Source organism: Ostrea edulis, chromosome 6 (assembly GCF_947568905.1).
Source record: "Ostrea edulis chromosome 6, xbOstEdul1.1, whole genome shotgun sequence".
NCBI lineage: Eukaryota > Metazoa > Mollusca > Bivalvia > Ostreida > Ostreidae > Ostrea > Ostrea edulis.
In genome coordinates this window covers 32,099,390-32,124,677 of record NC_079169.1, presented here as the reverse complement: position 1 = coordinate 32,124,677, position 25,288 = coordinate 32,099,390, and the positions used below count along the sequence as shown (strand labels likewise).

General features: G+C 35.7%; 2 protein-coding genes across 2 annotated transcripts; one reads left to right on the top strand and one right to left on the bottom strand.

The window, feature by feature from the left end:
• The first annotated feature begins 7,937 nt into the window (after window positions 1-7,937).
• Window positions 7,938-10,846, top strand: LOC125661418 (uncharacterized). The gene is made up of 5 exons (XM_048893412.2): window positions 7,938-8,476; window positions 8,573-8,705; window positions 8,926-9,067; window positions 9,225-9,395; window positions 9,912-10,846. The coding sequence occupies exons 1-5, from the start codon at window positions 8,300-8,302 to the stop codon at window positions 10,627-10,629; spliced, it is 1,341 nt and encodes a 446-aa protein (XP_048749369.2). The 5' UTR covers window positions 7,938-8,299; the 3' UTR covers window positions 10,630-10,846.
• Window positions 10,847-12,411: 1,565 nt separating this feature from the next.
• On the bottom strand, window positions 12,412-19,984 carry LOC125661454 (uncharacterized). Its single transcript, XM_056141126.1, has 7 exons — window positions 17,229-19,984; window positions 16,334-16,655; window positions 16,146-16,223; window positions 15,664-16,019; window positions 14,071-14,325; window positions 13,026-13,893; window positions 12,412-12,920 (listed from the first exon to the last, which is right to left on the bottom strand). The coding sequence occupies exons 1-7, from the start codon at window positions 17,715-17,717 to the stop codon at window positions 12,559-12,561; spliced, it is 2,730 nt and encodes a 909-aa protein (XP_055997101.1). The 5' UTR covers window positions 17,718-19,984; the 3' UTR covers window positions 12,412-12,558.
• Window positions 19,985-25,288: the final 5,304 nt, after the last annotated feature.

The following is a 25,288-nucleotide window of genomic DNA, read 5'->3' as shown; positions in this document are numbered from 1 at the left end:
GGTGATAAGGGCTTAAGGTTATCACACATGTAAAGGAGAAAAAGCTTTCGATGAAATACTGACAAAGACTGCCCTAGAAGCACAATCTATAATCTTGACAGGATAAGTTCCTAACAGGATATTGTAAGCCTATTTGATGGCAAAACTGGTGATTAAAGATGTATGGCTAAAAATAATTTATGCATCTGTTCACACTTGAATATCAGTGGTGAGATTTTAAGGAATGGTCAGATTATCCCATTGAAAACTATTTTATATTGTCATTAGGGTCATTTTCACTGGTGGTCGTAAGCTTGAGACCCAATTTCACATACATGTACACCATTAGCAATTTTCAAGTTCATATTGTTGAGTACACTGTACTCGTAACATATTTCATTGTCACAGCGGAAAACACATTGAGTATAACACATTACCTGGATATTCTGCCTGAGCTACAGAGCTACTGATAACTGAAGTGTCCTATAAAAGCCCTGGTGCTTTTGTCTGATCAAAGCTGCTACAGCCTCGCTAATTTCTTTAAACTACTTAGGGAAAGACAGGTGTTCCATGATGCCACTTCTAAAGAGTTTTCAGCATATTGTCAAACTCGATTTAGAAGGACCCCATAAGGGTCAATGACATTCAGAGTTAGCACGATGGATCTGTCGACGGCGGAATCCCATAGGGAAATCCGGGATAGAATTGGTCCTCAATACCTTTTCTTGTCGGAAGAGGCGACTAAATGGGGTGGTCCTTCGGATGAGACCGCAAAAACCGAGACCCCGTGTCACAGCAGGTGTGGCACGATATAGATCTCTCTCTGCTCAAAGGCCGCAAGCGCCGAGCATAGGTCTAAATTTACAGTCCTTAACCTGCAATGGTGATGTCTTCATATGAGTGGAAGATTCTCGAGAGGGACGTTAAATAATATTCAATCAACCAATGGGCTGCGGAAACTGGCTCAGCACTCTAGTAGTTTTGCGCTTCATCGTCGTCGTGTGAAATTGAAAAGTAGAAGATAAACCCATGACAATTCTTTGTAAAATCAGAAATAAATTGTATTGAAACTGCTAGGCTATATCTGCGAGATATGTTTATTTCGACATGACGAAACTGTAACCCGTGCATTATCAAACACTGACAAAATACCACAACTTCATTAGATCATGAATACCTATAAAAAGACTTGCCTTATCAACACTGTCGATGAACACCTAACGTAGTATATAAAGTATTATCTAATTATCCAGCGTCTTTATTTATTGATTATGACGATGCGATATCTCATATAATGTATACCAATGAAAGGTGAAGATAACGAACAGTGATAAATCCCATGACTCCTATAAACAATACAAAAGAGATAGTTGGGCAAACACAGACCCCTGGGCACACCAGAGGTGATATCAGGTGCCTAGGAGGAGTAAACATCCCCTGTCTACCGTTCACACCCGCCATGAGCCCTATATCCCGATCAGGTAAACGGAGTTATCGGGTAGTCAAAATCAGTGTGCCAAGAACGGCCTAAGAATCGGTATGAAACACGTCAGGCAGCATTTGACCCAATAATAGGTTGTATTGACGAACTAGATCGTTATAACGACAATAGAATTTACAAAATGCTGACTTCAATGGAGACTGTTGAAACCCCTGTACCACCAACTTGTTTGTCAGTAGCTTACCTCGATTTAAAAACTAACTACATAGAACAAGATATTGCGTATCGAATCAGTTGAGAGATATAAACACCATATTCAGGTGATAATGGAATATTGCTACATAAATATGGGAAGTTGACGACGGAGAAGCTGAAATGAACCCGTTTGTCATACAGTTGAGTTGTCAGTTTGTCATTAATGTTTACTTTCAATAAATATTTAAGTATGAAGCAGAAGTGGACGACTCTGTGGTATCTTTTAATTCGAGCTCACGGGGATATATCAAATCGACATACGAATGAAAGTTATATTTGTTAATAGACAAAACGTCGTAGATATATCTAAATGTCGAATTGAAGGCCACAGCAAGAGACTTTTTCTTCTCACGTAGAAGTTTTTGAATATAGTTGCTTCATATGAATATAGAAACAGGTCAGCTAACAAAGGAGCACAATTCGTGCCCATGGGAATTCCAACAGACTGTTAGAAGACCTGATCACCAAAGACCACGAAGATATTGTCAATGAGGAACGTTTTCGATGACTGATCACTAGATATGAATATTTCCGTTTTCCATTTTTGTTGACGAAGCAAATGTCTATGATGTCAAAAAGTCTAGTCTTTACTTTATCGTGAGGAATAGTCATGCAAACTGTTGAAAAGTCATAGGTTTTGATGTTATTAGTTTGGGAAAAGTTTTGCGATTTCAAGTTTACTAACGCTTCTTTAGAATTTTTTTTAGAATTCATATTTGAGTAACACCACTTCTGACATATCTAGTCGCACAGTAAGTTTGAAGTTTCTCCTTCATAGCTGTTAATATTTTCGAGAGGTTCAAAGATAGGGGCTTGGTAGAGCACTTTACTGGATCCAGCAATGTATCTTGTTTGTAAGGGTTTTATGTAGTTTAGTAATCTAGTATAGGTACGGTAACTCATATTCATTCGACCCATTGACTGGGATATTTAAATATGTCTAAAACCGAAGCATGGTTTTGAAGAATTTCATCTTTTGAAAGGGCAGTTGGAATATAAGTACGATTACTAAAGTGGAATTAATGCCAAGTTCGTTTAAAATACAGTTGTAATAATGAGCCTTACAAACAAAGACAATGTTGTTACAAGCTTTGTCAGTTGGAACCAAAACATATTCCTCATGTAACCTATCTAATTCTTTTATCAATTTTGGTTTACTAAACACAGAAGGATAGATGTTACGTACTTTTGTTTTAATATATCTAATGCGGGATTTTAATATTCCTCTTATGCTTTTAACCCACTATGACAATGTGTCAAGTTCTTTTTCATATTTATTCCCATCGTGTGGCATAATCTTCGACAGAATTCATAATAGAAATGAAGTTCTGTCGCCAATTGAAAGACCACCATGCAATGAAAGGTGAAGATAACGAACAGTGGTCAATCTCATAACTCCTGTAAGCAATACAAAATAGGAAGTTGGACAAACACGGACCAGAGGTGGGATCAGGTGCCTAGGAGGAATACGCATTCCCTGTCGATCGAATACACCCGTCGTGAGCCCTATATCCTGATCAGGTAAACGGGGTAATCTATAGTCAGAATCAGTGTGCTAAGAACAACCTAACATTTGGTATGAAACACATATTTCGGATTTCCAGAATTTCGGCTTGAGCATCACTGAAGAGACATATTAATTCCTGTGATTAGATTTAGAAATTCATTTTAAAATTAAGGTTTATTTCCCTCATGCATAGGTCTGATCCTTCGACGAATTTTTTTCCTTTTAGTTTTTACAAGTTTATTGTTATTTCGTATTTCCAAAATTTTGGTTTGAGCATCAATGAAGAAACATTATTTGTCGAAATGCACATCTGGTGCATCAAAATTAGTACCGTATGAGTTTTACATTACGACCCCTTGGTCGAGGCCTCTGCTGGTGGACTGTTAGTCCCCGAAGGTCTCTACAGCCCAGTAGCTAAGTACTTCGCTACTAGCTTGAAAATACGGATGTATATTTAATTGCTGTGATAAAATTTAGAAATTCATTTCAAAATTAAGGATTATCTCCTTGTGCATAGCTCTTATCCTTCGACGAATTTAACTCCAGTCTTTGGCACTCTGTTTTCCATTTTAGTTCTTAAAAGTTTATTGTTATTTCGTATTTCCGAAATTTTGCCTTGAGCATCACTGAAGAGACATTATTTGTCGAAATGCGCATCTGGTGCATCAAGATTGGTAACGTACGAGTTTTACATTAGACAGCATTTGACCGAATGAGAAGGTTGCAATGATGCTTATTACAAAATTGGTGTTCATACACACTGTCATATTACCTCCTTTCAATGAAACTGACGAGAATACTGGTTTACTGATGTTTTGATAAAGAGAATAGATCAGAATTTTTTTTTATGTTAATATATACATTGACCATTGTTCTGTCAGAAAGAAATCTATTTTCTCGATATAAACACTGACTTTTCAATGAGACATCAAAACCCCTATCCATTATAAAAAGTAAACGGCTTGCTAACATTATGGGGTATTCCTTCTGACCGTTGTTTGTATACCCCTATGATACAACTTAAATGATGCACTCGTTAGATGTATCCAACCACAAATTTAATAGACATTGTATTTAAGATTGTATACCTCTTCCGATTACAGCGACCTTCATGATCTCTATGATCGAATCCGACCACTGTAGTAACTGTCATGTCTGTTTTGTACTCATTCTATCCTTAATTAGCACGGAAGGAAACATTAACCTATTGCCCGTTGAATATTAGTAATTTTGTGGTGAATGACAACTGCTTAAGGAAGACGTACGTAAATTAACAAACTAACTGTCATTAGTGGAAAATATTGTTTATTAACATCATTTAGTATTTTGTCGGATACTAAAACTGTCTAAACCGGCATCATCTACCAATGTAGAAACTTTCCCCATATAAGATATTTCAATCAAAAAGGTGAAGATAACAGTGATCGATCTTATAAATCATATAGAAAATACAAATTAGGAACTGGGCAAACATGGATATCTGAAAACACTAAAGATAGGATCGGGTTCCTAGGAGGAGGAGTCATCCCCTGTTGACCTGCATATCCGTCGTAGGAGCTCTATCTTGATCAGGCAAACGGAGTAATTTGTATTCAAAACCAGTATGTAAAGAACAGTCTAACAATGAGTATGAAACACGTCATATAGCATTCGATCCAATTACAGGTTGTATTTGCAAATTAGATCATAACTACCATATATTATTCCTGACTTTAAACAAGATTGTTGAAACTTCTGTGACATCAATTTACTTGTCAGTAGCCTGCCTCGGGTTAAACTTTGATCATACACAGAACAGTTGGGAATTAGTTAGGAGATATGAAGACATAATACCGTATAAAGGTGATAATGGAATATTGCTACATGAATATGGAAGTAGACGATAGAGAAGCTTATATCATACAGTTTGTAACAAAGTTGAGTTGTTAGTTTGTCGTTAATGTCTGCGTTCTGTAAACATCCAAATATGAAACAGATGTGGAAGATTGCAGGGATCCGGGTTAGAATAGGTCCTCAGTACCTGTTTCCTTTTTGTAAGAGGTGACTAAATGAGGCGGTCCTTCGGATGAGAATGCAAAAATCGAGGTCGGGTGTCACATTAGATGTGGCACGATATAGATCCCTCCCTGCTCAATGGTCATAAGCGCCGAGCATACGCCTGAATTTTGCAGCCCTTCACCAGTAGTGGTGACATTTCAATATGAATTAAATATTCTCGAGAGAGACGTTAAACAATATTCAATCAATCAATCGAATAGACATAATTATGAATTAAAATGGCAATTGTTAATAGATGAAAAGTCTTCAATGCGTGGAAATGTGGAGTTGAAGGCCACAGCAAAAGCTTTCTTCTGGAGTAGAAACTATATAATAAAATATACCTCATAAGGATACAATAAAACCAAAGCAGCTGATTAAGGGGCATACTTCGTGCCCATAGGAATTCCAGTAGACTATTGGAACACCTAATCTGCAATATCTACATCGATACTGACCATGAGGAACTCCAACATCTTGTTAATATCAACTTCAGAGTACTTGTACGTCGAATCAGAATGGTGTTTATCAAAATAATGTTTGAATGACTGATCACAAGATGTGAATACTTACTAGTTCTGATTTATAGAAGAGACAGAAAAATACAATATACTTTATTTCCAATCATGCTCCCCCGAAAAGCGTATAAATTGACAATCATATTTATCATAAACAAATCAACCCGTATTCAATAAATACCAAGCGATCGGTTGAGAGATAAAAAGAATATACCAAGGGTCCGTGTTTGCCTAACTCTTAATTTTGTATTCCTTGTAGGAGTTATGAGATTGTAGCAATATTCCTTTATCACCTGCATATGGTTTTTATATCTATCAAGTAATTCGATACGCAAGAGCTTGTTCTGCGTATGATCAGTTTTTAAATCGAGGCAGACTACTGACAAACAAGTTGACGTTACAGGGGTCTCCACAGTCTTGTTTAAAGTCAGCATTTCGCAAATTCTATGGTCGTTATAATGACTAGTTTCCCAACACGTGTTTTCCTTTTCTTTGTTGTCCCCCAACGCAATGCGGAAGGGGACATAGAAATACAGGTGTCCGCGTATCTGTCCGTGCGTGCGTCCGTCCCACTTGACTTTGTGGACACAACTCCTCTGAAACCGCTCAACGGATTTTGTAGGATTGTTATTCACAATATACAGTTGATTATTTTGCACCTAACACAGTATAGTAGAAATCAAACAATACTCATAATGAAGCTGTATACCCGATTTAAAAAGAACATGCATAAAAGTGTAGAGATATTTTTAACTAATTGAAAAATAGGTTTTAAGATAATATTAACTGATACAATAAAAGTATTATAAGTCAACAGTGAATGACTAGGCGTCACACTTCAGCATTTGACGAGATTAATTATGAATAATCGACGTTAAACATGCTAACCAACTTCTTGAATATCTATTAATTATTCTCATCACCAATTCCTGTCTGATTAATCTTACATGTATGCCAAGTAATTTTGCTTCACACAGGAAATATTTTAAGCAAACGCACATCGTGTAAGAAATATAAATGCACACTCAGTAATACAATGTACATGTACCCCTACAATGTCATGTACAGATTTATATTTTTAAAAAAGTGAAGATAATGAACAGTCAACAATCTCAGAACTCCTATAAGGAATACAAAATTAAGTGATCATCCGTGTGTCCAGAGCCTCGGGTTTTTCCTTTGATTATATATTTTTTGTAGGATTGATGACATTAATCGCTGTTGGTTTTGAAACACAGGTTTTGATCCAAACAAGCCCCTTCGAGTCCGTCGAGCTACAAAAGACTGAGCGAATTTAATAAATCAAAGTATGCATATTTTGTAAAGAAGACAATCATTTTTCCCCTGAAGACGCCTGAAACAGGCCCTGGTATTTAATTACCAACACAGATCCCCGGTGCTAAGCGTCCTTACCTTGGGCAAATACGTACAATATGGATTATACCACTGTCAAATTATATGTGATATTGAAACCTACAAAACACCGATCCCACCATACCTTTCTAAGCTGTAAATATGTTATTATTTATGTTTCTAGGTAGGTGGTATTAATTTTACTGTATTTCATTTCAAATGATTATTCTTATTTTAATTTTTCCTAAAATGAGTTTAAAATATGAACGACGTTTACGAGTCTTGTAAGATGATTAATTTTGCTCTGGATTGCAAAAATATTTTCTCGGTGCAGAAGAGTCACGAGGTAGAGGTTTTTGTCCTTTTTATATACACATGTGCACATACTATAGATTAATTACATAAATGATATACTAAATCAATGAATGCAGCGAATAAACGCAGATAAATTGCTGATATTCGACAGGAATAACATGTCTGTTTGAACAATCAAATTAGTGGACGATTAACCAGCAATTCAACTTGTAGCAGGTGGAAAGTCGAATATATTTAAATATAATCTGGTACGTGCAAAATATCTTCTGAATATAATCAATTAATATTATACTTTTCTTGACAAAAAGACGTTGTTGACTACCTAATACCAAACACTACGATTTGAAATTATGGAGTACTAAGAGCATAAACATTCAATATAATAGATCAAAGTGCTTTGGGAGTTAGGAAACAGCTAAGCGACAAAACTGCCAACTAGGATACCAAATGAAGCACATATGTTGACGACAATAGTGATTTCGTCATGATGCGGGATGCCACTAGCTGCAATAATGTAGCCCTCTCCGATTTTTTTTTTTTTTTTTTTTTTTTTTTTTTGGGAGAGGGCTACAACTCCTTAGGATCTCCGTAATGGTGCAAATGCGGGAGTGATTCACTCCCGCAACATTTTCGATAATTATAAACATTTGGTGGCTTTCTTTACTGAAATAAAACTGGTAATATATGTTTCTTAGTCTATATATGAATTTAAAATCTGTAACTTACGATTTTTGAGGCTTTATCCTACGATTTTAAACAAATTCGATATACTCCTATTTCTCGATTCGTATTATCCGCCATATTTACTGTTCTAGAATTAAACTTCCGGCTGTCAATTATACTGCGTATTTGCATATTCCCCATATAAGGTAGTGTTTACATTATTGGACGAGTATGGAGGAGAAAGCGCTTTCGTCGGTGTTGGAGAAGTTTAAATTTGATATTAAGTTAAAAGAAGAACAGCAGAATATTATATTTAGTATTTTAAGGAAGATGGACGTTTTTGCTCTATTACCAACTGGATTTGGCAAGTCCATGACGTATATTTTGGTGCCTTTGCTTGCTGACGAGGTAAGTCGAAGCACACTCCGATTGTTCCTCTATGTTTCTAAAAATTTAATTTCAAGTGAATGGCAAAGAAGTAAAGTAATATTTTGTATATTTTAGTTAAAGGGAGGTGCACCAAGCCATACAGCGTTAGTTGTATCTCCACTGAAAGCGTTAATGAAGGACCAGGTGGAATTTCTCGGCCAGCACAACGTTAGCGCAGTTGCGTTGATGGACGACACAAAAAGTCAAGGTGATCATACTTTATTTAACTTAACATTTATTAGAGTGACTCGGGTGACCAAACAAATAAATAAAGAGAGAATATAAGTGTGTATGTGTTGGGCGGGGGAGTTATGTACCTATATATCACTTAGATTGGGACCGCTTTTGATTTTTGGTATCACACCTATAATTATGGGGACTGCACCAAATAGCCAGTTTACATTTAAATTTCATCATACTTTTAACAGATGTTGTGAACAAGCATTACAGCGTTATATATGCATCACCAGAGGCAGCTATACACCAACGATGGCGAAAAGTATTGAGGGATTGGCTGAAACCAAAAGTGTGTGTTCTAGTGTTTGATGAAGCACACTGTATTTCATCATGGTAATTGATTTCACCTACATTCATTTTCATGTAAAATATGCAATGAATTTTATGGTTACATACACTGCATTACACATTAATATACATATGTAATGAATTTGTTATTCCCTTCTTTTGCACTATTTATTGTTGAGATAGTAAATCAAAACCTTTTCAGGGGACTGGAGTTCAGACCAGCCTATCGACAGGTGTCGGGATTACAGAGCATAATCAACACTTGTACCTTAGCATTATCAGCAACAGCCACAAGAAAGATTCAGGAGGATATTTATGAGACTCTTGGCTTTCAAACGGAAACAACAAAAGTTGTTGCAGTCCTGCCAGATAGGTACCTAATAATATTAGTGCATCATTTTCTTCATCTTTGGGAATATGTACGAAACATTTTAAGGTAGCTCACTACACAAAAGCTTAAATACTCTGCATGACACCATGTCACAAGATGGCAATTTAAATGTTTTGTGAAATTTCTATCAATTGACTTGTTTGTCCATCATCGTAGCTCAGTGGTTAAAGCATTGGCCTGGTGAACCGCAGATCTCGAGTTTAAATCCCTAGAGTCTTTTGTTAATATATGTTAAAATGATTTTTTGAAAATCATGTTTTTATCCAAATTTTTATATTTTTTGTCTTTTTGGCATATATACTTCTTGTTTATCATCATATCTTTTATATTGAAATCAATTCATGCTGATTTGAGAAACTATTTGCGGGTGTAGTGAGCCACCTTAAGATACATTCAGTGCTCTATATTATTGCTAATATCCAAGAAAAAAGATGTGGAATCCTGTTATTATATAGCTTTCATTCAACTTTAATGAAAACACTTTTCCGTACTTTTTAGGCCAAATATTTTCTTAAATGTGAAGAATTCAACAGAAAAATTTGAAGAAGAACTAGCATGGATTGTGACACATATCAAGAGCAACCAGAGGCAGAGGAAGATATTACTGTATGTCAGGTCCATCAACATTTGCTACAACATTTATCTGTGGTTGCTATCTTCTATTGAAGACAATTTTTTTGTGCACAACACACCATCGTTAGAAAATAGAAGGATTGAAATGTTTCATGCAAATACAGACACAGAAAGCAAGGAAAGAATTTTGACTGAATATATTAAGCCATCAGGAAATATTCAAGTGTTGATTTCGACAGTTGCATTTGGAATGGGCATCAACATTCCAGATGTTGACATTATTGTGCATTGGGGGCTTCCAACTTCGTGTCTAAGTTACTGGCAAGAAATTGGGAGATGTGCCAGGGATGGGAGAGTTGGACATGCAGTATGTTATGGATTCAAAAGAAGTGTTTCCAAATGTGAAGAGGAGATGAAAAACCTAATAAAACTTGAATCATGTGCTCGTGTATCAGTTCTTAAGAATTTCCATCTACGTGGAATGCTGACAAGGGATATAGACAATCTAAAACGGAACATAATTTGCAATAATGACTGTGAGGGAAATTGCACATGCAAAAAATGCAAATGTTGTAGTGTGTGTAGCAGCCTTTGTAGCTGTCCCCAACGCACAAAAGATCATCTGCAATCATTCCTGACCTAGTTTATACATCATAATGCATGCTCCTTTATTACAAATGAACAGTTTCTCAATACTGTCAATGGTTGAATTCTAAATTGTACTTTGTTTCACTCAAAACATTAAGGTGTTGCAACTATGCTCGAAAAACATGACTTTGAAGTACTGTTTAACTTATAACATGTTCTCTACAAATTGCTTACTTTTTAAAAGGTAATTGTAAAAATAAATATAAAAAAATGTTGATGTCTTTTGTTCCACTAGAAATATCTCACAATATGCTTATTTGATTAGTGTATAATCTGGATCAGTGCATGGTCATAAACATATTTCCTTCTATGTAAACATTTTCACCAAGCACAATGAGTATATTTCACAATATTATAAATGAGTATACCAGCTAACTAAGCATTACTACAGATAGAGTAGCAAAGATCTACACATGATATGAATCCTTCACCATAAAACTTTAACATTATCATTTTAGCTCACATGAGTTGAAAGCTCAAGCGAGTTTTTTCTGTTCACCTTTTGTCTGTTCAGCATCTGTCTAAACTTTTGGCATTTTATCTTTTTCTCAAGAACCACTAGGCCAGAAAAGTAGAAATTTCAATGCAAGCATTCTGACATTGGATACAAGTTTGTACACACTCGTGGTCCACAGGAAAAGGATATTTTGAAATCTTCTTTTCAAGAACAATCATCTTAATTAATATGCAAGCATCTAATGCAACTTCAAGTTTGTTCAAATTTTGGCAAAGTTGGGCTAAAGGCTTTTTTTTTATTATCCACTACTATATAGTACTTTGTCCTACTTCTGTGCGAATTCATGTTCAGTTATGACCATTCGGAGCTTTTTGGGACTACAATATGGGGTAAAATTTTTTAGGTGAATAACAATTGCAAATTATCTATTAAAATCACACTAACTGAATGATGATACCGCAGCGGTGGCCGAGAGGTGAGAGCGTTCGCTCCGCATGCAGAAGGCCCGGGGTTCGAATTCCGGCCGCTACAGACCTAAGTTGTTAAAATAGGTAGTGATGGTTCCATTGCCAAACGCTCGGCATCAAGTGTGAATGTCACGGGTCTTCGGAGATGACCTTAAAAATGGATGACCCGTGTCACAGTTGGTGTGGTACGCTAAAAAACCCTCACTGCTCAATGGCCATAAGCGCCGAGCATAGGCCTAAATTTGAAGCCCTTCACCAGTCTCAGTGACGTCTCCATATGAGTGAAAAATTCTCGAGTGAGACGTTAAGCAAGATACAATCAATCAACTGAATGATGACAGGGCTATAGTGACTCGGGTGAGCAATGTGGTCCATGGGCCTCTTGTAGATGCAACTCATATTGAATATATTCAGGGCTTGTATCAGAATGTGAGCTTGTCCCAAGTGTTAAGGTCCTCGAACCATATTCACATTATTATTTTTATTAATCCTTAATTTCCAAGACCATAAACTGATAATAGACTTCAGTCAAAATTTCATATTATTAAATATAAATGTAAATATATTGAAAATAAAACAAATTTTTAATGTGTTTATATTTGAATATAATACAATTGTGCATCTTCTTAAAGGTATTTACCTGTTAATAGTAATTTTAAATCTTAATTTTGACTGCAGTCTGAATCCCCTTTGCCAAAAAATGGCTTTGTTCCAATTTGGTTGGTAAGTAGCCAAGAGGTCCAAGAAAAGAAGTCCAAAAAGTGAGTCAAACAGGACACTCTTTGATCAGAAAAGCTCAATGGAATGCTTGTTACACAGAAAATGATGAATAAATCTCCAACCAGATTTTTATTGTACTTGTCAGTGCAAATATTTTGCTGCATTTCTGAAAAATTAAAAAATACCCTATACATACATCTACCTTTTTCTATTAATTACTGAATTTTCACTATGAAAACATGGACAGACCTTAATTATTAGCAATATTGCATATATACAGTTAGTTTCTCTGCATTTGGATTGTAATTTCCCTATGATCTGCCAGTTCCTTTCTTAGTCTGATGAGTCTTTTTTTGAATGCACTGGCTGAGATTTTCCTGAATAGGACATGTGTAACATCTGGAAAAGTTTTAAAATGTCGACCAGGATTTGCCTTGAAAATGTTTTCTCCCCTCATCATAGACACAAATTCCACAATATCATTTTCTCTACAATGAGTATCTGTTGTCTGTACAGCAGACCTCTGCACAGAAGCCACCTGCTTCTCATAAACACTGCTGATGACTTTGCCAACGCCCACCATCTGGCTATGTCTGGCAATTGTTGCTTCTGTCAGTTGTCCTGCAGCATCTTTGACGCTTTCTTCAAATGATAGAATAAACAAACAAAACAGTATTACATACCTGTACATGTATGTACAAATCAATATTAATTTCGGTAAGAAAAATAATTACATTGTGTGCATACCCTTGTATTCTTTGTTAAAGAACTCCATCTGAAGATCCATTTCCAGATTCTTTCCAGGTCCACCATTTGGATTAACTGTTCTATTCCACTTCAGTGAATGCTGAAGTCTAGGGCTAACTGCACCATTAATTGCTGATAATAGTTGATGACAGACATGGAAGTACTTTGGATGATTGTGCTCGAAGAAATTTAACAAGTCAAATTTCCAATGCATGATAATGCGGTTCCCGTCATTTTCTCGTAGAGCATCACGGCGTACTCTTTGGTTCAACCCATGCCACATAACTTTTAAAGCGTAGCTTTTTTTGTGGTCTGTCAGGTTGTCAGCAACTGTTGTTTTCTTTTTCTTCCCGGGTTGGTAATTCCTGCATTCAGGTGAACACCACCAGTCTCCATCAGGTTCTTCCTCAAGACCTAAGCAGTCCAAGTGGAACCATCCCCCAAACATACAATCTTTATTTGCACAGTATATCATTTCAAGGTCTTGATGTTCTGTCCTGCACACACAAAATTCACTGTCTGGTTCCAGGTCATGGCCTCGGTCTTGTAAAATGTGTTTTACATATGGCTGAGTTGACAGGAACATCATATCGACTATTTTCCCTGACACATTATGAAGGAAATGCATTTGTTTGTCTTCTGTATTTGGGAAAGACTTGGGAATTTCATCCAAATCTTGCAAGTTCATAACATGCATAGCAGCTAATACAACATATCCATTTGTTGTAAACTCCAAAAACTCTTCATCATGATTAAATGACTGTTTGACATTACTCGTCACATTACGATGATTGAAATAGTTCTTCAACTGAAAGAGGGTGCCTATTTCCCTTCCACTTGAACCTTTGTACATCTCATCAAAAATGTCCTACAAAGAAAATTTGATACTGTATATTAGGTTAATTTAAACATACATTTAACTTTACCAATTATAATGTATATAACAATGGTAATCATTTCAAATAACATGAGATTACCGCGATCACCTTCTTCCTCATTGATATTTATTTGACAGCAGAAACTAATGTTTTAAGAGTATAGTTACCTGTAGCAAAAGACATCTTTTGTGCCATTCTTGAATATTCATTTGTAAGCCTTGTAACTGTGTCCATGCAGTATTTCCATTTATTCGGGCATTCTGGGCATTGTTACCCCTTTCAACGCTCAGGCCATCTGCATGCAAGACCAATGGGAAAGGTTGTCCATTTGGCTTAAGTGGAACATATTTGTGATACTCCTCAAGGATGTCTATGGTGTCAGAAACTCTGCTTTCATCCTTATCCAAAACACCAATTGGGACCTGGGATTGAATAACGTTACAATGCATTGAAAATGTATACATTTATATATTCCTCAAAGAAAGTTTCGTAACATATTATTTTTACACTGTTCCTTTTTCCTATCATTCTTATGTCCCTGAACACATAGATTCAGGAACGTATTGTTTTTACCCCATTTCTTATAATGTCCACAAACACAAAGTGCTGCCATTTCTAACATGAGTTGTTTGGGGAACATTTTTGTTGTAATCTCTACAGATTTGTAGCTTTTTTTTATCTGGTACTTTTATGTCCAGGAGTGTACTCAGAAACTACACAAGTGATTAAGATGAAAGGATGAAACATTTTTAGGATGATATCATTTTTTCTGAACATGCATGTGCATTGGACTTTTTGGTACACTAACTATAGAATCCATATAACTTTTCCATTTTTCAATGATATTATTTGAGATTAATATCGAAGGAAGATATTGAGACTCTTAATTGAATTAATAATCTGCATGTACATGGTGTACTTCATTTGAATTGGATAATACAACAAGAGGCCCGATAATACAAGAGACCCATGGGCCACCTCGCTCACCTGAGTCACCTTGGCTCATATTTAAAGATTTTTCCTATTCACACGCAAGAGTTTGATCCCTATTGTGGCCTCAACCTACTCCCATGGGCCATGATTTTTACAAATTTGAATCTGTACTATATCATGAAGCTTTCATGTAAATGTTACCTTCCTTGGCCAGTGATTTTTAATGATTTTCCCTATATATTTTTATGTAAAATTTTGATCCCCTATCTTACCACCGGGGATCAAGATTTTTACAAACTTCAATCTGCACTATGTCAGGAAGCTTTTGTGCTAATGTAAACTTATTTAGTCGCATGGTTTTTAGGAGAATTTTTAAAAAGATTTTTTCTGATTATCAATTATGTAAAACTTTGATCCCCCATCATACCCTCATGAGTTTCACAAACTTGAATTTGCACTACATGTATGTCATGAAGCTTGTAAATCGTAAATTTTATGGCTCATTGGTTCTTTAGAAGATTTTTAAATGACCCCACCTTATTTTTGCATTTATGTGATTATCTCCCCTTTGAAAGGGACATGGCCCTTCATTTGAACAAACTTGAAAGCCCTTCACCCAAGGATGCTTTTGATCAAATTTGGTTGAAATTGGCCCAGTGATTCTGGAGAAGAAGTCGAAATGTAAAAAGTTTACGGACACACAGACGACGGACAACAGACGATCAGAAAAGCTTACGCGAGCTTTCAGCTCAGGTGAGCTAAGTAGTTATTCTTTTCACTTCTTTGGAGAGAGTGTTTATATAAAGAAAAAGAAAACAGAAACTGACCAGATGACTTTTTGAAGCAGAAATCTGTGAGTATCTATGCTGGATATGCCAGTTTATAGCAGTTGCCAAAGGTTTGAAGATGGGAATATATTCACACATAATTCTGTTGATAATTGTGGTGAATTCAAACCGAAGATCAACTTCATCCATCTCAGATGGAAGGTAGTTTTCCAACGGAATGGTCTTTATACTTTCTGGTAAGGGAGGAACATCATTAAGATGAAGAGTTGGAACTCTGTCAAGTGCTGCATATCCTTGAACCATGTTAAACATCTTGTTCTTGTTGTCCCTTGTTTGATGTCTGACAGTAGTTCTTTGATTTACATTATCAAAGCACAAGGAAAATCCATATCGACCTGAAATTACAATTTCAACATTTATTTTTCATTTATCCAATCTTTTAAATGTTTCAAAATTAATATTCATTAGATGGAGAATGTGCCTTTCCAAAACTAATTTCAATACAACCTTGCATATTTCACCTTTTGGCAAAGACTTGTCACTATGAGACATGTTTTCCTCTACATCTGATGTACTTTTTGTGGAACTTAAAACCATATCTACAAAAATCATACACATATCTACAACTTAAATAAGGCATTTTATGAATATTTGTTCAATGAATTAAATCTGAATTCATTCCAAAGTAATTCCGAACAATAATATTAACCTTCGTCTGAATGAAGTTGTGGTGAATCCTGCATATGTGCTTGAAAATTTCCTCTTCTTATCGGTGAATTATGCTGTCTTTGAGGTGATGAAGCTGTTGATGAGGGAAAAGAATCAATTGAAAGAGTTGCTTCACTGTCAGCATATGGGATGGTATAAGCAGCAGAGGCTGAACTGTCTGACTGAAGTCCAAGGAGGTAGTCACTGATGTTGGTTTTCCACTTTAAAACTTCTGCGTCATAGCTTGTTCTTATGTGGTCAAGGTAGCTTCTAGTTCCTTTGATCCCAATGCACAACCCCAGATGATTTAATCTGCTGAACATCTGAAATTCAATAACAATTAATGGTATTTTTAAAATAAATCGTACAAAATGTACATGTAATTATAAAAAAAAAAATGGTACAAGAACAAGATGTGTTTCTAGAACACCGATGCCCTAATATGTCAGGAAACTTTCATGTAAATTTCAGCTCTTCTGGGCTAGTGATTCTTGAGAAGAAGATTTGTAACTGACCCCACCCTATTCCTACATTTCTGTGATTATTTCCCCTTTGAAGATGACATGGCCCTTAATTAGTTTTGCCAAGTTTGGTTGAAATTGACCCAGTGGTTCTTGAGAGGAATTCGAATATGTGAAACGTTTACAGACAAATGGACAGACAGACGGACGCCAGACGACAAGTGATAAGAAAAGCTCACTTGAGTTTTCAGCTCAGGTGCGCTAAAAAGTATATTGCCCCAAATTTCAATTACAGGTGCACAAAGTAATATGCACTTGAATGCCATTATCCTGAAAAAACTTTTACACAGTGAGCTACATTTCAGTACTATAAACAGATACACTAAACATAAGCAAAATTAAAAGGTAAAATTTTTGTCAGAAAGTTCATCTTACCTCTCTTTGACAGCCAGCAAGCCACATTTGAACAGAATTTAGTTGTTGGAAATAATTCAAAGTCTTTGGCTTTCTTTCAAATGTGATAATGGAGGCAATTGTGCCGATTACTGGTTTTGCAGACAAGGAAGGTTTTGATGCAAGTCCAAAATAAGGCATAGATCTTTCTGATGTGAGTGCTCCAATCAACACACTTGAGAGAGTGGGACACTTTGTTTGTAGTTCTGTGAACTGCTTTTCCCAGTCAAAACCACTAATTTCTCCCAGAGTCTTTCCACCTTTGAAGGATGATGGCTTGTCCCTGCATAAGCTTCTCACTTCAGCTCGAACTGTATTGTGGGTATAGGTTAGAATTGCTTTCCTAAAACCCTTCCTTGCTTTTATTAGTAGTGACAGGCCTCTACTGTATTTCCTCTGTTTAATACAATTGAGGGCCTTGTTCACTTCCATTTCTGGTGGAGTTAACTGGAATGTGTAATTATTCATCATGTATGTGAAAATTATGAAAACAAAAGGAAAAGAAATAATTATTTAAATCTATTGAAAACATATATAAATTCTTCTGCTTTAAATAATGAACGAAAACTATTTTGGCTACTCAACTCAGACAAGAAAGAAATTCTTGATCTTGTGGGCAGATCTAGTATTAATAACATGATATAGTAATGTATATCATCATCTCTTGTTATGGAAACATTTTATCAATTGGCTCTCTTCTTTTGATTTTTGTTAGTATTTTATGTTCGTCTATTTTGGACTCTAAATTAGAAATAAAGTATTCTGTTACAAGGTTACATATATATTCAGTAGTAGGTTACTTACAACATTTGCACAGTAATTTGTATTAGGTATCCTGCAGAGACTTTCTATCATAATTTGGAGTTTGACTAATTCTGATTGTTTATATGCACGCTCAGCATTTACTGCTCTATACTTTTATCTTAATGGGCAAAGGGGTATGTCTGTCAGCATCATAGATTTGTGATTGCGGATGTTCTCATGGGAATATAGGGGTTCATTGTTTAATATTTGTTATAAACATTAATTACTGGTGCTTTACGATTTTAGCTGGGAAGTTAGAGTCATTTCTATATTGGAGTTTAATACAGATAGATATCAATTCTGCACTATAGGCACAGGAACTGATGTGTATGTAATGAACTTAAAGTATTGGAAGTTGTTCAACATAAATGTTGTGTGTAATAATGTGTATATTTGTAAGTAAACTGTGATCATAACATCTGCCTTATTCTTGGACAGCATCACATTACATTATTATTACACCATTATCATCTCATAAAATGTTCTGACATTTATTGATATTTTTTAAAGTTTCATTCTACATGTATCTTTAAAAAAAATGCATGAAGGAAAACTTGTTCATTATAAAGTGGTATACATATGTTTATTCAGTTCAATTGCTTTAATCAAAATACTTTTTACCTGTTTCCTTTTCTTTGGTGGTGTGGGAACAGTTTGGCATTCTGGTTCCTGTAATTCATTGATACAAAAAATATTCATATATACGTTATTGGTAAATGTTAATTAGCTGTAGAGTAGTAACAAAATGAATAGGGTCTTCATCTAGATGCAATAATGTAGCCCTCTCTGATTTTTTTTTTAATTCTGACATCCTAGGATAGAGCTCTCAAAAAAAAAAAAAAACAACAACAAAAATTAGAGGGCTACTTCATTGCAGCTTTTTCTTCATCTACTTCTGGGCCATAAACTTAGACAAGCTCACTTTCGGATCTCAGTCTCACATACACAAAAAGAATTTTACTGTGGAAAAGTGCGATTCAGTTCAAAATTGAATTTATTTAACTCTATGACACAGGAACCTAACCAGGTCCAGAAATCTCTCTCTCTCTCTTCTTTCTTTTTGGTTATATAGCTTTATTAAACTATATAGCTTTATAAAGCTATACATATATTTGAAATATCATGATTAAGCTAGTTTAAATTGAATTCCTTAATTGAAGTTGTATAGCTAAAAAATCAAATAATAAACTTTCAATGTCTCTATGCAAGGTGAAGATATTAACGAACAGTGATCAATCTCATAACTCCTACAAGCAATACAAAAATACTTTGAACTAACCACAGCTCTATTCTAATCAGAGTTCATAACATTTGACAATTGTGAATCAAAATTCCTCCTAAGGAATTGTAGTTTAACTGTTTAAAAATAATTTTTTGTTTACATTGTACGAGTTGTTTGCACTTCAAGGATGAAATACGTTCACTCACCGAAATTCGATTTTTATGCATTTAGAATTTGATAACAGATTTGAAACAGTTAAATCAAGCTATTTCAAATAGCTTTATATAACTAAATATAGATGTTGTGCTGAACCTGCAAATGTCACGTTCATTTCCAAGAACTTACTTTTCGAGGAGAAGTAACCCTCATCTTCTTAATTTTTCGGGGGGTAGGCACCGGACTTCTAATTTTTTTAGCGAGGTAACTTGTCTCTCCATGCTCTCTGATCTTAGTTAAGGCTTCTTTCTTTGCCACAGAAGATTTGGCCATTGATATGACTGCCCACGAGCATGAAGCACAGAGGAAACGCTGGCGTTTCTGGTGGGGGGTTAATATCACATCAAGCTCCTCTTCAATCAAATCTTGCAGAGTCCTGTTTACTCTGTTTATGACAGCAGTCGATTGTAGACTCTTTCTTCCGCGTGACTTTCCTTTAGCTATAAAGGTCTTCCCACAGTTACAACAACTGCTTGATTCCATAATTTTTAGTTCATTTTCGCGCCGATTGTCAACAATGTTTTGGTTTTTCAGCGTTCTGTCCATATATGGCTAAGCTCCGCCTCTTCCGCTCAACGAGATCTCGCGTGAACAAGCATGGCGGAGCAGACGAAGAATTTTACTTCTTGTGCATGATATTTAATGAAAAACACCTTTATTAGACACACCCAACCAAAAAGTTAGTACTCTTTTTAATGTAAACGGCATCGGGGACTAATACACAGAGATTATTATCGGTTATTCATTAATTTATTTTGCACCATTACGGAGATCCTATGGAATTGTAGCCCTATCCTGAAAACGTCAGAATAAAAAAAAAATCGGATAGGGCTACATTATTGCAGCTAGGATGCCACATGCTCATAAAACCCAACATTACACTAAATGTCGTCGAGACATTCTAAAACAAATCAATCAACTATACGTTTAGCAACACTTATAAAGCATATGATTGAGCGAATTTAAGAATGATGATATATACACGAATGGGTATTTAGAAAAGGGAGGTAGACTACTATCGGTCGCGATGATTCCGTAGTTAGTGCGCTCGCTTCATGAGCAGAAGGATGTGGGTTGGAACCCCGCTCGTACCTTGACCACGTCTGACTAAAGAGGTGAGAATAGGTAGGGGATGTTCTTTCGCCGAGCGCTCAACTTTTAGATGTGAGAGTTGTGGGTGTTTCGGATGAAACCTTAAAAACTGGAGTACCGTGTCGTTGCAGGTGTTGACACAATAAAGAACACTTAAAGTTACGGCCTTCAGCGCCATACATGTATATAAGTCTAAGATTGTAACATTTCACTTACAGCTGGTCAAGTCAAATCGGAATGGTGTATGATCAGTAAACACAAAATAAACGAAATACGCTTTATTCGGACTGCCTTGGTGAAGAGCCTTTCACACTTGTCTCATGTCGGGATATTTAGTGCCCTTGGGCAAGAATCAGAAAGAATAGAACATTCTACTTACTCCATAATTAGGTAAGAAGTAATACAATGATAAATTTTTATGCTCCCCGAAAAATTTCGTCCGAGCTCAGAACTCCTGAACCTTCCATCAGAAATTGGTGATCACAAATGTTCCTTGAGACATTAACTTTTGGATCAAGGTCTTTCAATGTCACTTTTGACAACTCAGAACATATATAAGTTCCTTATTTTAAAAGTTTTTAATATTAAAATTTTCCATTTCCTAAACCTTTCATCAGAAATTGATCATAATTGATGACAAATATTCCTTGAGACAGGGACTTTTGGACTAATGTCATGGAAAAGGTCAAGATCACTCAAAACATATATCTTATATAAGTAAAATGTTCTTTAATTTCAACAGTTTTTGAACAGGTATTGATCATATATCACACAAAACAGAGGTCACTCAAGGTCATTTTGTAAAGGCCAAGATCACGCAGAACATACATCTGTATGTATAAAAAAAATACTTCATTTCATTAGTTATTGATCTTTTGGACCACCGTCTTTCAAAGTCATTTTGGAAAGATTAAGGCCACTCAGGCCATATGCCATGTATACAAGGAAACAATGCCTTATTTAAACAGTTTTTGGACAGGTTTTGATTATACATGATTGATTGATTGATGTTTTCCGCCACACTCAACAATTTTTCAGTTATCTGGTGGCACCCATTTTGTATTGGTGGAAGAGAGAACCCAGATACAATGCACCTGGGAAGAGATCACCGACCTTCCGAAAGTAAACTGGGAAACTTTCTCACTTACCAGCGCGAGCGGGATTCGAACCCGCGCCGACAAAGGTGAGAGGCCGTGTGGTTTTGAGCGCGATGCTCTAACCACTCGGAGGCCCCTTGATTATACACAAGTAATAGGGAAATGATTTTCAGACAAAGGTCACTCAAGGTCATTTTGTAAAGTTCAACGTCACTCAATATATCTTATATCTGAAAAAGAAGCCGTTATTTCAACAGTTATTGATCATTGTGCGAGTCATTCGTCATATGAAGTAGTGCATTGGTTAGATGAACTTCGGGGAGCATTTATCACTTTTACTGATATTCTTGTATAAGGCCGACATCACCAGACTAGATTAAAAGCTATACAGTCACGTTTCGTAGTGAACACTTTCTTTATGAACACTTCCTGATGAAAAATAATGAAAGACTAGTGCAATTTCATTAGGTAAAATTGCTGTCTGATGTGTTTCATACCAAACATACAGGGGTCCGTGTTTGCCCAAATCTCTATTTTGTATTCCTTATAGGAGTTATGAGATTGATCACTGTTTGTTACCTTCACCTTTCACATGGCAGAGGTGCGATCAGCTGTGTTGGAGTAAGCATCCCCATGTTGACGGGTCATACCTGCCGTGAGCCCTCTATCTTGATCAGGTAAACGGAGTAATCCGTAGTCAATATTAGTATGTAAAGAACGCTCTAACAAGTCAGACAGCATTCGACCTAATGACAGGTTGCATTTGAAAATTAGATCGTTATACCGACCACAAAATTTGGGAATGCTTACTTTCACCGAGACTGTTGAAACCCCTGAACATCAACGTACATGTATTTCATTTTGTCAGTAATATGTCTCGATAAAAAAATTGATCATACGCAGAACATGACCTTGCGTATCGAATCAGTTGAGAGACATAAACACCATATACAGATTATAATGAAATATTGCTACATAAATGAGAAGTGAAGCCATAAAGCCGTTTGTCATAAAGTTTTGCAATTAGTTTTCCATCAACAGCTATGGTCAATAAAATATCAATGGAAGATTCTGTGGTGGTTTTTTTATCCGAGTTCTCTCGAATACATATAATCGACATATGAATGAATATTGTTAATAGACGTAAAGGTGAAGATAACGAACAGTCAATCTCATCAATCTTATAAAGAATACAAAACTAAAAGTAGGGCAAACACGGACCCCTGGATAGAAAAATCAATGTGTAAAGAACTCTTGGTATGAAACACTTCAGACAGCATTTGACCCAATGACAGGTTGTTTTAGTAAATTAGATCGTTATATCGATAATACGTCGTCAATATATCTAAAGGTAAAGTTGAAGGCTACAGTATTGGATTTGTTCGTCCCGTGTAAAAATACACAAGTAGGTCAGATAATAATAGAACGCAGTTTGTGCCCATGGAATTCCAACAAAATTTTATAATTCCGTTATTGAAGCCTCGTCATGCAGTATAGATTTATGTTTACAAAAATCAAAGTTTGGAATTGAAATACTGACCTTTTTAGAAATCTTCTCAAGAACCAAAATTCTAGAGCTTTTCGAAATATTAAATCCACTTTGCAATTACATGTATCATAACCAATATCACAAGTATCAGGCGCCAACATATGTCTTCTGAGGTGCAAGCCCTCACGAAAATATTAACGGCTGTGAAGGAGAAACTTCAAACATACTGTGCCAAAACATATATCAGAAGTAGTGTAAATGAAATGTGGATTCCCAAAAAATTTAAAGAACTTTTAATGAATTTGAAATCACAAACGTTTTCCAAATCATCAGCATCAAAAATCAAAAAGTACGATTTTTCAACATTGTACACGACCATTCCTCACAATAAATTAAAAACTAGACTTTTTGGCATCGTAGACAGTTGCTTCTTCAATGGAAAAAGGAAACATTAACTAGTGATCTGTCATTCAAAACATCACTTTGTTAAACATCAATGATTCTACGTACACGTACTCTAAAGTTGATATTTTAAAAAATTATGGAGTTCCTCATTGACAATATCTTCGTAGCATTTGGTGATTAGATCTTCCAACAGTATGCTGGAATTCCCATGGGCACTAATTGAGCTCTTTTGTTAGCTGAGCAGTTTTTATATTCTTACTAGGCAGGATTTATTCAATATCTTCTACATAATAAGAAAGAAATCTCTTGCCATAGCCGTTGACATTTAGATACCTTGACGACGTTTTATCTATTAACAATAATCATTTTCACACATGTACATGTGTATCGATTCGATATATGCTAGTGAACTTAAAATAAAAGACAACAGAGTCTTCTAGATCTGTTTTGTACATACATGTAGCTATTTTATTAAACATACATGTTAAAAGCAAACTAACAACTCAACTTTATGACAAAAGAGATGACGTCAGCTTCTCCATCATAAATTTCCAATACTTTATGTAGTAGCAATATTCCATTATCACCTACATGGACGGTGAAGATAATAGACAGGTGGGACCAGGTGTCTAAGAGGACTAAGCATCCCCTGTATAACGGTCACACGCACCGGGAGCCTTATAAACGGAGGAATCCGTAGTCAAAATCAGTGTGCTGAGTACGGCCTAGCAATTGGTATGAAAGACAGCATTTGACCCAATGATAAGATCCATTGGCAATCCAGATTATAAATACCACGAAATGCTGACTTTAAACGAATGTTGAAACCCCTGTAATATCAACTTGTTTGCCAATAGCGAGCCTCAATTCAAAAACTTATCATATGCAGAACAAGATATAAACACTATATACAGGTGATAATGGAATATTGATACATGCATATGGTACTATACGATGAAGAAGCTGGATTCATCCCGTTTGTCATTAAGGTGAGTGGTTAGTTTGCCGTTAATATTTATGTACAGTAGCAATATTCCATTATCATTATTGCATATGGTGTTTATGTATATCAACTGATTCAATACACAAGAGCTTGTTCTGCATATGAGCAGTTTTTAAATCGAGGCATCCTCTCAGGAATAGCAAGGGTACAGTGACGACCATGATATACAAAGAATCAGGATGAACCTGTCACAGAGTTTTAAAAGCAATACTTAAAGAAAATTCAATTACTGAGGTACATTGTATGGTCTTGGACCTCTTATATTTCTAATTGTAATAAGATTATTTTACTATAGAATGCGACTGTAAACATTTAAGTGCACGTCAAAGTCACCTTTTAAAGAATAAAGTATGTGTATCGTTATTCTATGGGCTATAAAGTTTCGCGGATCTATCTATGTGCTGTTCGTTTCTGTGCAGCTATCCTTATCAGTACACCCAGTAAATGGACTTGTGAGTACATTTCAAAATCCAGGAGTAGATCATTGCTGTAAATTTTAGTCTATTAGTATATACAATGGGCAACCTGTCACTCCGTGGGGAGGTATCTGTACCTCAGGCACTGTAAATATCGACAATGGAACCTTGGGTAACTTTTGCATGAATCGGCACTTAAATATGGTGGTTTCTCGAAATATTTTCCGTGTGAAACATCGGAAATACTAGTATTGCAAACCACAAAACATACGTTCCTACAAATTCACATATTCCCCAC

Excerpts from the sequence above, each read along its gene's own strand:
- LOC125661454 (XM_056141126.1), bottom strand. The coding sequence starts at position 17,717 with ATGATGAATAATTACACATTCCAGTTAACTCCACCAGAAATGGAAGTG. Across the intron at positions 16,224-16,333 it reads ACAACTTCATTCAGACGAAG|ATATGGTTTTAAGTTCCACA; the intron begins GTTAATATTATT and ends TGATTTTTGTAG. Across the intron at positions 14,326-15,663 it reads CTGCTTCAAAAAGTCATCTG|GTCCCAATTGGTGTTTTGGA; the intron begins GTCAGTTTCTGT and ends ATTCAATCCCAG.
- LOC125661418 (XM_048893412.2), top strand. The coding sequence starts at position 8,300 with ATGGAGGAGAAAGCGCTTTCGTCGGTGTTGGAGAAGTTTAAATTTGAT. Across the intron at positions 8,477-8,572 it reads TGCCTTTGCTTGCTGACGAG|TTAAAGGGAGGTGCACCAAG; the intron begins GTAAGTCGAAGC and ends TGTATATTTTAG. Across the intron at positions 9,068-9,224 it reads GCACACTGTATTTCATCATG|GGGACTGGAGTTCAGACCAG; the intron begins GTAATTGATTTC and ends AAACCTTTTCAG.